Below are 18,352 nucleotides of genomic sequence, written 5' to 3'. Positions count from 1 at the left end.
TTATTCTTTAGTTCATATATTTGGGTTTTCAATATCAGGTGTTACATTTTCTTTAGAAATTATATATCAAAATTTGAAGTTTTTTTATATCTCTAAAACAAATTTAGTCTTTCCTTGTTTTTATTAGTGTTGGATGTACAGAGAATTCTGTGCCTTTGGGACCATATTTCTTAACACTAGTGATTTGATGTACTTCTGGCAACTATCTTGTAGATAACGTCATTACAGTTCGTATAAGAGTATGACAAGGAGTTATCTATCTATATATATATATATATATATATATATATATATATATTGTTAAATAATGATTTAAAGAAGTACTTAATACAAATTTAGAATGAAATAGTTTATTTGGGTTGGTCAAGTGGTCTGTTACTTGGCAGTGTCCACACTGTGCATCTTCCGTTGCCTCTTGCTATGGAAACATCAGAGTAACAAGCCACTGGACTGGCCGAAATAAACATATGAACTTCCATTATGGTTATTTTGGAGCATTCAGTCGATTTAACGATGGAGATAATTTTTTTCCTCTTCAGATTTTTGTCTCATAAATTTCAGTTATGTTTTTTTTTATTATAAAATAAAGCAATTTCTGAGAAGATGTAACAAAGACTGAATAAGCTTTCATTATTATATTTTGTTTAGTGTAAAAGGCTCACACACCTGTTGTTTTTTGTTTTTTTGTTAGTGAAGAAATGTGCTATTGTTACATATTTGACAAGCGATGCATTATGTATGCATACATCAATGTTAATAGAATTTAATGAAAATGAAGAATAAAGTATATTTATATGAAGATCTTTCTGTTCAGTGTTTTCATTAACTATATAATAAATTTGTTTCATCTACAGGACTCAGGAATTTAGGCAAATAGTATTGTTCAAGCTGTACTTGTTTGAGTTAACCCTTTGCCTGTCCTCAACATCCATGGTTGTTTTCAGACTTGTATGCAGCTCTTGTTTCATACATTCTGAATAACAAAAAGCCCTTTTTTTTTTTTGTTTTCTGTAAGTCTCAAGTTACTCTTGTGCAGAGATGGGGAACCTGCAGCCTTCCAGAACATCAAGTGCAGCCATCTGCAGCCATTGGTATATTTTCTTTCTTTAGATTGGAAGCATTTTTCTTTGAACCCAATGAATTTAAACTCAAAGCAACAAGTGTATAAAGGTAATATTTCCTTGTCAGCTACACCAGCCTAGTGGGAGTGAGTGATTTCATGTAGGATACACAAGCAGTTCTTGTCTTGTCCACCACCTTTTCATTGTGATCTGTGCTATGTAACTTAGTAATTGCGTAGTCATGGCCAACTTCATACTGACTTGTTTTGTGAGACCGAGTCAGTTATAGCCCGATTTGAAACCATAAATCTATCAGTGCGTGCATTAATTTTACAGACTTGCTTTTATCTTTGAAACTTAATAAGTGATACAGTGATCGTATTTATTGCTGGCTGCACACTGCTTCAGACAGAATGGTCTTAGACAAAACACTATCAATTTGAAACCATGTTCTTGAATGGTAGTGACAATTGTTAAAGTCAAAACCAAAAACATGGTTTTGGATGCAAGTTTATATGTAATGTGACGATGTGATTAATGTGGATTTGCCTTATCACTCAAAAGTATGCTGGTTGTCGTAAGGGAAAGTATTGGTCAAAATTTTGTCTTTACGAAGGCAAATAATTGACTTTTTGAAAGAAAACAAACATTGAGATTTATCAGATCCAAATTTTTATAGAGATGTTGTATTTTTATGTGAGGTGATGTCAAAACAAAATGAGTTAAACATTTCATTGCAAAGCAAAAATAAATGTATTTATATGTGGCAAAAAAATTTGAGTATTTAAAAAAAATTGTTGTTTTTCAAGTTCCTTTTGGTTCAATCAAAACTTTTAGAAGAATACTTTCCTCAGCTTACGAAGGTAATGAGTGAAAATGAAGAAGATATCTATGAATCTTTTGAAGAATATGAGTCAGTTTTAGACTCATTAATAGAAAAATATAATAAAAGATTCAATGATTTTGAAAAACATATCGCTCTGAAACTTGCTTTTCAGCCTCACTTTGTTGATGTACCAGAGGCTCCTGAGGAGTTACAGATGGAGCTTATTGAAATGTTTGAAGATGATATCATGAAATCTCTGTTTGACGAGAGGGGAAAATCCCATCAAAATTTGGAAAAATGCAGTAGAATATCCTCATCTTCATGAACATGCATGCCAATAATTTCCTACTTTTCTTCAACATACTGTTGCGAATCTACATTCTCATACTTGATGCAAATCAAGAATTCACTGAGAACACAACTGACAGATGAGCGATGGGGGAGGACCAATTGAAACTAAGACTCACTATATTAAAGCCTGGTATCCAAATGCTTTCTCAAAAAGAGAAAATTCAAAGAAATCGTTAATTTGTATAAAAAGTACCTACTTGCCCAAATCAAATATTTGAAAATGTTATATTCTCGATGTTCATAAGCTATCTCTTTAGAAGATTATTATTCATTTACTTATTACTTGTATACAATGTACCAACTTACTTAAATAAAATATTTGTAAATGTCTTGCTTTCGATTTCTACACACCTGTCTTTCTTTTATTAGATTACTAATAAATTACTTAAGGGATAAAATAACTAAAAAACGGAAAAATAATTTGTTCAAAGCAGTCTCTATGAGGGATGATGAATTGCAGGATGGCCTTGATGCACAAAAAGGTTCCCCATCCCTTCTCTAGTGATTGAAAATAGCTAGAAAAAGGGACATGTAGTCTGTCTGGAGCATATTTTGGTATCACTTTCAAATGATCTGCTTTCATATTTATTTATATAAAGTATTTTGTTTATGATAGCGTAAATTCTTTTAACATCAAGAGATTATTTTCAAATTGCTTGGGACAAACAAAATGGTCATTGGTATGGAATATGGGAATTATTGACACTACACCGTCGAATCATTTGAAACTAAGCAACCAAGATTTACAAAGAAGGTAGAACCAATGAATTAGTTTTATAAATTGTGGGAAGAAAGTGTTTTAACAATTGTTAAGGCACAGGTATGGCTGTGTGGTGAGAAACATGGTTCCCAGCCACATGGTTCCAGGTTCAGTCCCAATGCATGGCACCTTGGGCTGACCAAAAGCATTGTGAGAGAGAGGGAGAGAGAGATGGAGAGAGAAATTACTGGTGAAATTAATGTGTGAGTGATTGAGTATTCCTCAGATATGTGAATGTCTAATGCAACTCTCACAATGTAAGACTTCTGAAGAGAGAGAGGGAGAGAGACAGACAGAGAAAGAGATGGGGAGAGAGAAATGTTGCCAGTCCTGGAGTCTTATTTTTAGGTAACAACTCTCACCAAGATGAGTTGAAACTTCATCAAAGTTAACATTCATTGGCTTCGGTACTATTTGAAATTGTATTTACTGAGAGTTGGAATGAATATCACACGGCATACACAATTAACGATTTTACCAATTTGAAATATAATTTCTGTTGAATTATCAGTAAATCTTGCTAAGAGATCAATCTGGAATGAGGAGATGAAGGTTAGAACTGGAGTGAAGGATGTCGTCACAGAACACGACCATGGGCCGGTCATGTTCCAAGGTTCACAGACAGTCGGTGGAGCCATGCAGTTGTTGAGTGGCACGAATGGGAGAGACCCCCTCGGAAGACCTGCAATCAGGTGGGAAGATGATTTAAGAAAGGTGTTTGGAACAATTTGGAGGAATATGGCAAGAGACACAAGGGGAATGGAAGGAATGCTGTGGCCAGCAGAGCCGACCCGGCACCGGACAGACTGACCGATCCAGGTGATCCAGGTGAATTCAGTAAAAGAATAAAAGATTGAACACACACACATACATGGCCATACACTTACACAGAAAAACACAAAAAGCTCTGGTTTGTCATAATGTTTTTTTTTTATTTAGCTTTATTTTTCTTTGTTTCATGAAAATAATGAAGTAAACATATAAACCAATATAGACACCGTTTTTATTTTTTTGTTTTTTTTAATATATTCAGTCGAATTATTGTTGTTTCAGTTGTATTACATTGTTGCGAACAAAGCAGCAGTAATCTGTGTATGTATCTGTGTGCACAGATGTGTGTATATGTATGTATGTATATATGTGTGTAGATACATGTGTATGTAAATATATGTATATATGTATATGTGTGAGTATATATATATATATATATATATATATTTATACATATATATATGCATATATATATTTATATACGTATATATATATATATATGTGTGTGTGTGTGTGTATACAGATATATGTACATATACACACACATATATATATATATATATATATATATATATATATATGTGTGTGTGTATACAGATATATGTACATATACACACATATATATGTGTATATATATATGCATATATATATTTATATGTGTATATATATACATATATATATATATGTGTGTACATATGTGTGTGTGTGTGTGTATGTATATATATATATGAGTGTATGTGTTTATAGAACCATCAACAATTCATTGTACACTACAAAATGACACTATTTTCAGTATCCACTCTTTTAATTTTGAAATACAGAACATTTTGATAATTTGAGCAAAACAAAGCTGCGTTTTTTTTTTTCCCCCACATAGGGATCCAAAGTTTGAAGAAGAAAAATAAAATGCATAACACACATATATATACATATATATACATATGTGTGTGTATGCGTGTATGTATATGTATGCATGTATGTATATGCGTGTCTGTGTGTGTATATATGTATATATATACAAACACATATACATGTATATATATATATATGTATTATATGTACAAACACATATACATGCATGTATATATATATATATACATATATATATATGTATTATATGTATGTATACATATATATATGTATATATATATACATATACACGTATATATATATATTATGTGTATATAACCAATATTAGTCATGAGAACTGTCTCTGTAATTTGAAAATGATCCTTCCCACCAATAGAATACTTTTTAAGACTAGGTTTCTCAATGTTGTTTGTTTTTTGGCTTTTTTTGAAAAATACTTTTTCTTTAAGTAAAAATACAGATAGCGCCACCTGGATAATTGTTTTAAAATTTTTTTTTATTTATTTAATTTTTTTTTGTATTAGATTTGAGTAAAAATAAAATTGCATATATTTTACTTTGTAGTATTATTTTTATAATTTTATTTTCAATAAAGAAATTATCAATGTTCCACAATGACATATGTGTAAATTACATATATATATATCATATATATATATGTATGTATATATCATATATATATATATATATATCATATATATATATGTATGTATATATCATATATATAGTATATATTATATAGATATCATATATATATATATATATATATATATATATATATATATATATATATACATACATGTATATATATATATATATCATATATATATATATATATCATGTATAATATTAACTCAAGCTTGGCAATATTTGTGCCATTGCGTGTTCAAGGGAGATAACTTAGTAACACTATTGACAATATAGAAGGAACAACGAATTGTATAAACCAGTTATTTCTGATGTTATGATTTGTAATATTTATCGACCAATATACGTACGAAGCATGAAATATGCGTTTTCCCATAAGATTCGGTTTTCTTTGAAGGTAAATGTATGTGGGTGTGAGTGTGTAGATAAAATAATGAAGAAATGTGGTTTTAATTTAAGGCTAAATCTCTCCCCCTTAAAAATAAAAATCGTTTATTAACAGTAAAATTTTCAATAATATGAAATTCAAGCAAATGATACGAGAAGCATGGTGTTAAGTAATCAAGTTTTGATAAAAACATTATTTAGCTTGGTGTTAATTGAAGCTTATACAAAAAAATCCCACCCTAAAAAAAAAAAGAATGAAATATTCACAGAAATATTTTAAATTATGATGAATCTGTTATAGAAAAAGTGGCAGGTAATTGAAATTGATCCAAAATTCTTTACTGAAAATGAGCTTGGAAAAAATGATATGATGCCAATAGGAAATTTCATACTTATTATACTGAAACGATTGCAAAGATTTAGTTAAAAATGTGGTGGTAGGAGTTTAACTATTCAATTTGCTCTCTTCAGTAACTGCTGTAGTGTCTTCAAATGTAACATCTAGAAAATAAAGTAACATAAAAATATACAAAGCGTTAATTAAAATTGATAAAATATAGCAACACTATACTAGATTTTAGACAAACTTAAAAAAATTTGGATAATATATAAATATATATTATTGTTCTAAGGTCATTAACTTTTTAGAAATAATTGATGGAAAGGTAAAAGACAAAAAAAAAAAAGGAAAATAAGCAGATATTCTTTATTATTATTTTGTTTTTCGTTTTTTTTAATAACTGAAATAACCACTGAGAGCCAGAACTGGTTGAATAACACACAGTACATATTAAACTGTTACTATTGCTATTCTAATAGTTGTCGTTGTTTAACCCCAGGTCAATCCTGTTTGAACAGTCTTATGATGATCAAAGTTGTTTCAGCTGTGACTGTTCTGAACAACAATGTCCAATGTGCCGTTTTCTCATTTTAAAGATGGTAGAGTGAGAGTCAATAGATATTTGACTGCTATTTCTAGTAGATTACATATCCATGCAGAGGTTGTCCAATGCTCTGCTTATCAGCTGACAGCCGTGTATCAGGAGTAGTTCCTTAATCTGCAGTTGTGAATTCAAACCTCGCATGAGTCACACATAGAAAAGGATGGAATCCAACAAGCTGAAGAGTCTTAGAAACATGGTTCTGCCATTATCACACAATAGGCTTGCTTTTTGTGTAAAATAAATATTTTAAACAAAATATTAATTTAAGAAAGTTGTTAGCAAATAATGCAATCCCCAAAAAGGGCCACTTGTTGTGATCCTTATTTGTTATATTACTGATGACCCGGATCTTTGGATTTACTTGGTTCATATTTCTGCTATAATAACACCCACCTGCTCCAGAACTTTTGAAACCGTAGTTTAGGCATTGTGTTTGTATATGGCACAATATGAAAACACTGTGAGTAAGAGATATTAGCCATATATATATACATACATATATATATATATATATATATATATATATATATATATATATATATATATGTATATATATTGGGTAACTTTGTGTGCTTTAAATTACAGCAGGTTATTATACAAAATATGCTAGAGGTGAATGGCTAACCTGTATAACTTTTAGTGAATTTACCGAATAACTGGACCAACACTCATAGCATTGCTAACCGAGCATTCAATTAGCACCACCCCCAATGCCACTATCCCACCCCACCCCCAGCCCCAGTGCCATACAGTTTACAGGTGCGAGACAAGGACCATATTTTTACGGTTATCATACAACCTTATTGTACAAACTTCAGAGTCTACGTTGAAGTTTTGTAAATGAAAAGATAATTCAGTTGACCAACTGAACGTTTGAAAGACAATTTGTGGTGAAATGTGATACGTCAAAATTTATTATTGCAACTTTCGCTTGATATCACCTAATAATGGTGAAAGCAACCAATAATAAGCTCTAATGGTAAAGATACATATAGCACAAGATGACATCCAGTAACCAACTATGGTGTAATTAAATTACGTGTTTCAGAATGCTATACTCAATCAAAATATTAAATATGTACAGTTGTGAGAACAACAAAATTTCTTATGCGTAAGTTCAATGACTTGCTATTGATCAGAAGATTGATTAATGTACCACCACCACCACCACATCCTCCTCCTCCTCATCATCATCATCATCACTGTTACCATCATCATTAATGTTAATTCTGTTTTGACTTAATAACATACCAATATCGTAATTTTTCACACTGTAGATACAGTAACAAAGTCTTTTTTTTTCATCTTCAAGATATTTGAATGCTTTTCTCAGTGATCTCTTTCTTTTTTACTTGAATGAAACATTCAATCATACCAAGTACCTGTTATTCTGTCATTTGATAAAGAAAAAAAAATTGGGTTTTTTTTCCGGCAGTTTCTCTCTTAACGAAGTGACTGCATTTAATCACCTGTCTTTATCTTCTCACAGCACAACTGTCAAGCCTTTCGGACTTTAAGCAGTCGTGGTGGTAGTTGATCTTATCTTCCAACTGAACCTAAGAAACTATGTTTCTATTGTTTTTTTTTTTTCAATATTGATGACACTATCTGCCAGTCATCTCCCGACAGACATGTCAGCTTTTTAACAGTGACAGGGCAGGATTTAAGCTTCGGTACTCAGAATGTACAGGTCCCACAGGGCATCCAGTCCGACACAGTAACAATTCTGCCTACCCACTGCCCCAGGCCGGGACTTTTTCTTTTATTGACTCCCTCCAGACCCATCTCCAACCCCAGAAAGAAAATGGTGCAAGGCAAAATTATTGACCTTGGTGGGATTTGAACTTAGACAGCAGAGAGTCAGAACTACTACTGTGAAGTATGGTGTTCTATGCAGCATGCTGACTCAGTCATTTTACTGCCTTCAAGCTGTTATAGCACTCTATAAATGTTATTTTCCATTTATTCATGTTTTTACAATAGTAAATAAAAAAAAGAAAAGAAATGAAATGAAATTCAAATTAACAATTTAAGACATTAAAACACAATCTCGTGTCCTAGTAACTCTAGAACATTGACAAACCACAAGCTGCTATAAAGTAAATAATATTCTCTAGTGATTCCAAGAAGAATAAATTTGAAACAAAATACCCTTCACAGAGAAAAACAAATAAAATGAAAGTAAGACAATATTTAAGAAAAATATAAAAAACAAACAGCATAAAAATAATCATCCCCAAAATAAACATGAACAGTATTTGCTTGAGCTTGCAGCTCAAGTAAAGCCTTATTGAAGCAATTAAAGTTCTATAAAAATTAATTAGTGAATAGTTTGTAATTTCTTTGGAAGCTATCTGATTATAAACTAAAGTTGGTCCGTTGCTGCCTCACCACCATGTCCCCTCCCCCCCTCCTCTGATATAACCAGCTTCCTTTAATATACAGTTTGTAGTTTCCTTGTTAACATTGGCTTTATTCATGATGTTATATTAATATCAATCCATGCAGACACACTTGCCATCTTCAGATTGAATTAAAAATCATGATTCGGGAAAAAAAAAAAAGGAAAAGAAAACATTCAGTGACGTTTATGATTATAATGCTTCTCAACTATAGCAGCAACAACAACCACAAAAACAAAAACTACAATAGTTGTGATGTCTGCACACAAAAATTCAACAATTGTTTTTTTTTTTTCATCAATAGTAATTTAATGGGCTTTTTTTTCGTTTTTTGTTTTTTAAATCACTGAGCAATTTATGTAAAATAAAATAAAAATAAAATTTTTGGAAGATATTTTTGAAAGATTTTTTTTTTTTTGATTTTCCTTGGTTAAAATCTTTTAAAATTGTTTGCTGATTCTTTTCTTTTTAGAAACCAGATGTGATGTGTAACATGGATAAACATCAACTTCTGTTTAAGCCATAAATTTAGCTGACAATTAGTAGTTCAAAAATAAATAAGTTAACAGTTCCACAGATGATTAGGGTTTGACAAACAGTGACACTAATCTAAAATATTTACAAAAAACATTTTCAAATGTTTCACAGACCAGAGTCGATTTTTCTAACATTAACAGACAGCAGTAAATTTATTTCACATGGATATCATCAACATGAAATGTTGTAGTCACAGCAAGGCTGGATGCGGCACAGGCACCTTTCAAGTTACATATCAAAGAGATTCCATTTTAGTCAATTATACAAAGAACACCATCAAAGCTAGCCTAAGAATACAGTCGATCAAAATTTTGTAGAAATGATACCAAAGTCAGCTGTCATGGATTCTACAATAGTAAGCCATCACAATGATACTTGGAAACAGCCAACATTATTTAAGCTTTGGGACAAAGAACACAATAACTGTAAAATTAGAAGCTATAAAGGCAGGCATCTGTGCATTTCCAATTGCAAAACAAAACACAAAACTAACAACAATGAATATATAAATTTTTGTTTTTTAATGAAAACACCTAATTGTAATTATTCTGAAAGTGAGTAGAATTCATTTAGCAAATATAGAAATGCAATTTAGAATTTTCCCTCCGATCAGCTTTAGTGTTTTGTGCAAAATGCAAACTAATCTGGACTCAGCTTTGTAACTGAGTATATATAATGTATATATAATGTATATATATACATATATATATTTTGAGATAAGATGAGAGATGAGGGTGACAAGAATTCATCTCCTGCCCTTAGCATTTCATTATGACATGTTTAATGAGTTTTATTAAAAAGAAATAAATAAAAAATAATAATAATCATGCACACAGTATTCTTAATATACAATTTCAGAATTAAGATCAACTTGTCATCAGAAAATACTATTTTAAATACAAGATTATCCAGAACCAAGATACAAAGATTTCTCAAGTTAACATATATAAATAATATACATATACATATACATATGCATGTATACACAAATATGTATGTATGGATGGATAGATGGATGTATGTAATATACATATATATATATATATATATATATATATATATATATATATACATATATATACACACACAAACATATATATACATATACATTTATACTATATATATATATATATATATAAAGTATATATGTATATGTAAATATATATGGTGTCTAATCAATAAGTATCCAGACTGTTGCCATAGTAACGAAGTTAAAGAACACAGAATGAAGCTGCTTGGCAAAGATTAAACTTGAACTCTGCTGTGCATGCACACTAAGTTTTAACATTCTAGCTCACTCCCACTGTTTACAGTAGTGCTTGGAAGGAAGGTGTGTAGTGTGTGATTGTCGCATCGACCACAACAGAGAAAGTTGTCATGACAATACCTGCTGAGAGGCCTATGCAAAGTTGTAGAAAGTGTATGAGCCACACTCAAGTGTGTGAGTGGTTTCCAAAATGGCCAAAACAACGTCAATATTCATGAACGTTCTCAGATGCCTGCAGCCAGCAGAACTGAGAAGAACATCGCAGATGTGCATGCAACTGCGAGGGGAAATCGTTGAATCACCATCCGTGATTTGCCAGAGGATGTGCAGATAAGTTATGGTTCAGTTCAGTCAATTATCACTGTAGATTTGGATTTGTATCTGCACAAGATTGTGTTGAGAAAAATGAAAACGTTTTGAAAACCTTGTGTAGACCTCTGAGCAGGTATCACCAAGATTTTGGCAAAATTTGATGCAGATTCTCTGCTCAACTGTCTCTGTCTTGGTCAATGTGATGATCACATGCTACACACCTTCCTTCCAAGCACTGCTGTAAACAGCAGAAGAGAGTTAAGACGTTAAAACTTAGTGTGCATACACAGCAGAGTTTAAGGTCAATCTGTGTCAAGCGGCTCCACTCTCTGTGCTTTAGCTTCGTTACTATAGCAACAGTCTAGATACTTATACTCTCATGTTTGCCTCATACTCTTACTCATGCCATTTGTGTGATTTTTATCTTGCATATGTAAATGTGTGTGTGAGTATATGGGTATATGTCTGTATATATGTATATGTATATATATAAATTATTATTTATATAGATAGGGTAATAAATTGAATATTAATTCAATTTAAAACCAAGTGGCCTAGCATATAAAAAAATCAGAAAAAATTCTATTACACTAGGTGGACATTCAATATGCTAGAAAGAGGTCATCAAGGACCCAATCACAAAGAAAAATAATGTTCTCCAGAAAAATTTCGCAAAACGCCAGAACAGGACAAAATGAGAAATATACAGAATAAAGAATTATCTATGGACTGTAGTTTCGAACATTAACGTTTTACTTACGTAACAACATCTGTGTTCTCATCAGCATAGACGTTCTAGAATCAATATAATTTGCAGAACTATACACGAATTATCTTCATGAAACAAGACTTGCATATAGTTCTACCGATTATATTGGGGCTATTTTTCAAAATGCCTCAGCTGCATTTTTCTTTGTGGTTGTGTCATTGATGACCTTTTTCTAGCATATTGGATGTCCACCTAGTGGTCATCCCTTATACACGTATATATATATATATATATATATATATATATATATATATATATATATATATGTATATATATATATGTATGTATATATATACGTGTGCTATGTAGACAGGTACATGTATATAGGAGCAGGCATGACTGTGTGGATAAGAAGTTTGCTCCCCAGCCACATGATTTCAGGTTCAGTCCCACATTAATCTGATGGGTTACTCTGTCCTTTTGGAGAGTACAAATTTATCATTCTTCTACTAGAACGTTGTTGATAGTGACTTTGAAGTTTCAGCCAGCTGAGTCATTGTCGGAGTGACCAACAATGGCTTAACATTCTTGTATAAGAATAATATATACATTTGCCTAAGAAGTCTTCAAGGCAGTGCCCCAGCATGGCCAAAATCTTATGACTGAAACAATTAAAAAAGATTAAAAAAAAGATCTAGGCATGCATCCAAGCATGCATGTATACATACATATATACACATATATTCTTTGATTGGTTTTAAACACCAGGTTGCGACCATGCTGCGACCATGCTGCAACACTTTCCCTTTGAAGAGCTGAAGACAATTATACTGATCCCTCTTCTCACATTGGTACTTATGTTATCAGTCTTTAGTTTGCAAAATGGCAAAGTTTACCCTTTTTGTGGGTTTTTTTTGGCATGAAGGAAGGTAATTTAGCATAATTCAATACTAAGCTACAACATATACAGAAATACAACAGACTTCTCTACAGTTTCTATCTACAAAATTTCACACACAAGGCATTCGTCAGCATGAGGTTACACTTGATCAAGGTGCCATGTAGCTGGATTGAACCTGGAACCAACAGAAGTTTACAAAAACAACTCAAGGGTTGAGGGTTTTGTGCATGGCACATATGAAACCCATGGCCCTCGAATCACTTATGTAACATTCTGTTAATTAAATATATATAAAGATGCATGTTTGTGTGTGTGTATACACACATACACACCCATAAAAATGTATGTATCTATATAGATATCTCCATATATACATAAATATATATATATATATATATATATATATATATATATATATATATATATGGGGAGAGAGAGAGAGAGAGCGAGAGAGAGAAAGAGAAATAGATAGATAGATAATAGCACTCAATACTATTATCAACTTTTATTTTCAAAGAATTATACATCTCTTAATTCAGCAAATCTATTTTGTTTCAGTTTATCTTTTATCACACATTACTGACCAGTTTCTATGGGATACACACACAACATACCCCCACCCCCGCCTGCCACCACATACCTATAGTTCAAATAGAAAATAGAAAACACATTAACCTCACTATTTATATCCCAGTCCCTATCTAAGGATGTTTGAAATAACTGAAGTCATCTTTTTTTTTCTCTTCAAGCTAATTAATCTTTTCTTATTTGGGCAGAAGACCAGTAACTGAAAGGAAAGGATAACAGATGATTGGAGTCCAGAATATTACTGGTACTCATGATATTCACCTCTGAGTCATGAAAAGTAATGTAAATTTGAGGGAATTCAAACTAGAAATGAGGATGGATGAAACATACGTGATTGTATGTAAACACTGCCTTCTAAAATTATATACTTCAAAGTATACAGTGAAGAATTCTACGACCCTGGTCACGGTCTCAAAGCGACGAAAATATTTTGGCAAATTAAATTTAAATGTTGAAGTGAATCTAACGGTTTTTGTGTGTTATTTTAAATGGCTTATAAACACCTTCCACGCTGCAATTGTTTTCGTTCCAGCACACGATCTCAGATCAAGTCACTTGCTATGCAAGTACATTTCCGTAAACTAGTTATACTTTTGTGTAAAAATAATCATTTTTTACACAATTCCTAATAATACATAAGAGGATGTTTTTAAACATTGAATTGCTAGGAGAGTCCATCCAAGTAAAATAGGAATCAAAGGGGTCCCTAAATAAAACAAATGGTTGAGAAACACTGGGTTAGACAAATGTATTATGTATATTGTTTTACAAACAGATGCTCTTCCTGTCACTAACCCATACCAGTTTTTCAAGTAAGGATTGTGTGTGTGTGTGTAGCAAGTGAGAGGAGACTAAGAAATCCAGGCAGTAACCTCAGTCATTTATTCATCAAAGTTATGATGAAATAACAATAGATTTTTCAATTATATAATGAATATTATATAATAAATGTTATCACAATCATTGCTCATATTCATGTTTTCTAATTTGTTAAATGATTTACTCTCCCTATGTTGTTGAAACAGTTGTAACTGAGGAATGTGATACCAGTACCTCTCTTCTTTGCTTGTTACATGTGTATGCATACGTGTGTGTGTATGTGTGCACATGTGGGTGTGTGTATATATATATATATATATATATATATACACCTATTAATTTTATTATTATAATATATATGTGTGTGTGTATGTGTGTCACTATATATATATATATATATATATATATATATATATATATTGTGTTTGTTTTTATCTCAAGTTATAATAAAAACAATTTTACGTGAAATTGAAGGATTACTCAATACATTTTGTAGAGTACATATTTATTACACTTTTACAAGAAAAGTGCTAACAGTGACTTTGAAGCTGCAGCCTGCTGGCCTTCAATGAACTGTCATTTCAAAGTCACCGTCCTTCTGAGAAAATTATAATACATACATACATACATATATATATATATATTCACATACATACACACACATATTTATACATATACGCATACATATGTATATTAATAGCAGCTTAATATACTTTTCACCATTGTATTGGATTGATAAATCAGAAATAAAATAAAGTAAGAGTTAAATATCTTCACTCAACTTTTGTTTATTTATGATTTCTATCCACACAAATTAAAATTAGTTTTCAATTTAATTTTGTATTTAATCTGGAAGAAAAGCAGATAATAAAAATATAATCTGAAACTTTCAATGTTATTATTATAATACCTACAATTCTTAAATTATAAGCCTACCTCTGAGAAGGAAACAAATGTAAACAGAAAGGCTTATAATTTCTGAATGGCAGGTAACTGTACTGCCATTTGAAAATTAAAAATTATTCAATATATGCTGCATAGTGCAGAAAATAATCAATCAATAAAAATATACTCCACAGTAAAATTTCCAAGAGCTTTTTAAAATAAAGCAAGCAAGCGGTTATATATGTATATACATATAACATCTAAGAATTAATATGCACATGTGTACATGCAGGTTTGTTGATAGAACCACAAAAAAATTAATATGCACAAAAAATGTGTAAAGGTGAATTTATAAACAATATAATTTCATCTGATTGGAGTTTGAGTGTACACACACACACACAAACATATATTTCTGCATGTAATTTCTTCCGTCTTCATTTCCTGCACAATTTTCAAAATATTTTTGGCTATACATCATATTCTGTATAAAATGCACACATACACGTGCATATGTACACACACACATACACGCACACACACATTCCAATATTCACAGACACAAACACATAGAGATATACTTACACACATGTACTCGTATATATATATATATATATATATATATATATATATATACATACATATATATATATATATATATATATATACACACACACACACATAGACAGATAGATGGATAGATAAATTGATAGGTTGATGTACATATATATAATATTAATATGTATATATATATATTTATATATATATATTTATGGATATATAATATATATTTGTGAGCACACACACACACACACACACCTGTAAAAAAAACACTATCATATAAAGATATATATATATATATATATATTTATGTATACATATATATGTATATATGTTTACTCACATATATCACAAGCTGTGACAATTTAGTAGGCCAGCAGACCAAGTGTCAAAGATCTGTCTTCCAAAATTTACTGATGCTAGTACATCTATGTTTACCAATTTCCCTATATTTTTCCTAACTGGAAATTCGTCATCACCTTTACAAAGCTATGATCAAGTAAACCTCTAGCTATAGTAACATTTACACATGAAGTGATAATTTTATTTGTTATCATAGCAAAATGATATCACATTCTATAGCTAAGCTGATGCAATTCCCTCTTTGCATTTGTAAAACTTTGTCACCACCAATATTTTTCTGAGTGAAGGCACAAAGCCTAATAGTAAGGGCACTGAAAAATCATAAGACCATGATTTCAAATCCTGGACTGGGTGGTGTATTGTATTCTTGAGCAAAACACTTCATTTCATGCTACTCCAGTCCACTCAGCTATAAATGAGATCCAGCAAAAACTGGGAAGTTAGTCCTGCAATGAACTAGTATCCTGCTCAAAGCATTGTCTTGCCATATTGGTCACTTGTATGCCATAAAATATTGGGTCAAGCTCCAGCCTTAGGAATCCAAGTACTCAGGACAAAAAAAAAAAAAAAAAAAAAAATTCTGATATTATTGTAACTCAGTATTACTCTCTCAGTTATGAAGATAGTATTGTTGTCAGGATTCTGCTTTTCTTTTCTTTTTATATACATATATAATAGTTTATAAAGTTTATCCGAAATCTTGAGAGCCATCTTTATTTGTTTGTTTGTTTGTACATATGTTTTCTATGCTAGCATGGATTAGAATATTACTGAGACACTGTTTTACAGACAGATGCTCCTCCTGTTGCTAACCTTTGAGTGTTTCACAAAGAATACCTTATCCCACATGTCTTCAAAGGTGCGAACAATGTCAGGAAACAAGCTGTTAACAGGGGAAATGACAACGTTGCTGACTGGAGCTGAGTGGTTTTGGGACAAGTGTAAATTAAAAGCACACACACACACACATGCAATAGGTATCTTTCAGTTTCTGTACACTGAATTAATTCACAACACTTTGTCAGTCTTCAGCCAAAAGAGAAGACACTTGCTCAAAGTGATATGGAGCAGGATTGAACCTGAAACTAGATGGTTGAGAAGTGAACTTTTTAACAACACAGCCCTGCTTGTACCTATATAATAAACACACACACACAAAGATACATATATGTATGTATGTATGAAACACATTTAATCTTCAGTTAAATATAATAAAATTTGGTCAGTTTATGTTGTTTCAGACAATAATGTTCGGCTTCAGTGCAAAATGGTGCCCACTGTGAAGTATTTCCTTCAATGAGCAGAGATAGCATTATTTGATTTTGGTCTAAGTTAAGACGTGCCTATGTGTATAAAGACACATGCACACACATTATGGCATACACTGCCCTTTGGTTACTTAATATGGATGGCAAAGCTCAATCAATAACTAAATTTCACTTAACATGCTACCAGGTATGTTAAGTGTGATGAACTTCAGGGTACACACACATACATGCACGTGCTTACACACACATACTTAAATACATACATTTATATATATACATAAATAAATAAATAAATAAATACACACATCAAAAATATACATAGCTACCCACATGCATACATATTTATATTCACCATAAGGAATATATATACATGCCCTCACACACACACACACACACACACACACTTTTATATTGATTTTAGTGTTTTCATAGTTTCTCAGCTACCACCAAATATATCTTTGGATTTTCCAGAGCATTCCTGACAATAACATATCAATATCCTTTGGTCTTCATTTTCTTGCACTTCCACAAATAATATGATCTTTACAAACACAAACACACATATATAAATGTATATACATATATATATACACACATACATAAATGAGTTTATGTATATATATTTTACCATAACAGCATACATTTAATTATTATTAGCAGTAAAATGTGATATAGAATATGACAGAAAAAAAAAAGAAATAGGAACAGAATGAATAGAAATATTTCAAAGAGAATTAAGTAGAAGAGATTAAAAGAAAATAAAAATTTATAATTGTATATTGCCAAGTTTAAAATGTTTAATATGAGCAAATGGAAGAAAGAAAGTCTCAAGAAATTGGTCTTGAGGTATAAAGCTGAGAGAAATGGTTTTTGAAAATTTCAGCAAATAGATAAATAAATAAATAAATGAATAAATAAATAAATACCTAATAATAATAATAATAATAATAATAATAATGGTTTCTGATTTTGGCACAAGGCCAGCGATTTCGAGGGAAGGTGTGTGTGTTTGTATGGGGAGGGGTGCAGCTGATATCATCAACTGGCAGCTCATTTTATTGACTCCAAAGGGTTAGAAACCAACCTGACTTCAGCAGGATTTGATCTCAGAACACAAAGAGC

The 18,352-nt window shown here is 31.2% G+C and overlaps 1 protein-coding gene across 1 annotated transcript in view; it reads right to left on the bottom strand.

Moving 5' to 3' along the window:
- Nucleotides 1–5,765: 5,765 nt before the first annotated feature.
- Nucleotides 5,766–18,352, bottom strand: part of LOC106881073 (organic cation transporter protein) — a 322,600-nt gene continuing 310,013 nt past the window's right edge. The window contains exon 12 of the mRNA XM_052968543.2: nucleotides 5,766–6,175. Coding sequence (XP_052824503.1) covers nucleotides 6,120–6,175 — 56 coding nt within the window. The 3' untranslated portion in view covers nucleotides 5,766–6,119. The remainder of the gene's footprint in view (nucleotides 6,176–18,352) is intronic.

The sequence above is a fragment of the Octopus bimaculoides genome, chromosome 6 (assembly GCF_046866305.1).
Source record: "Octopus bimaculoides isolate indiv1 chromosome 6, ASM4686630v1, whole genome shotgun sequence".
NCBI classification, from domain to species: Eukaryota; Metazoa; Mollusca; class Cephalopoda; order Octopoda; family Octopodidae; genus Octopus; species Octopus bimaculoides.
The sequence above is the reverse complement of the archived record's forward strand: the minus strand, read 5'-3'. Positions and strand labels throughout refer to the sequence as shown.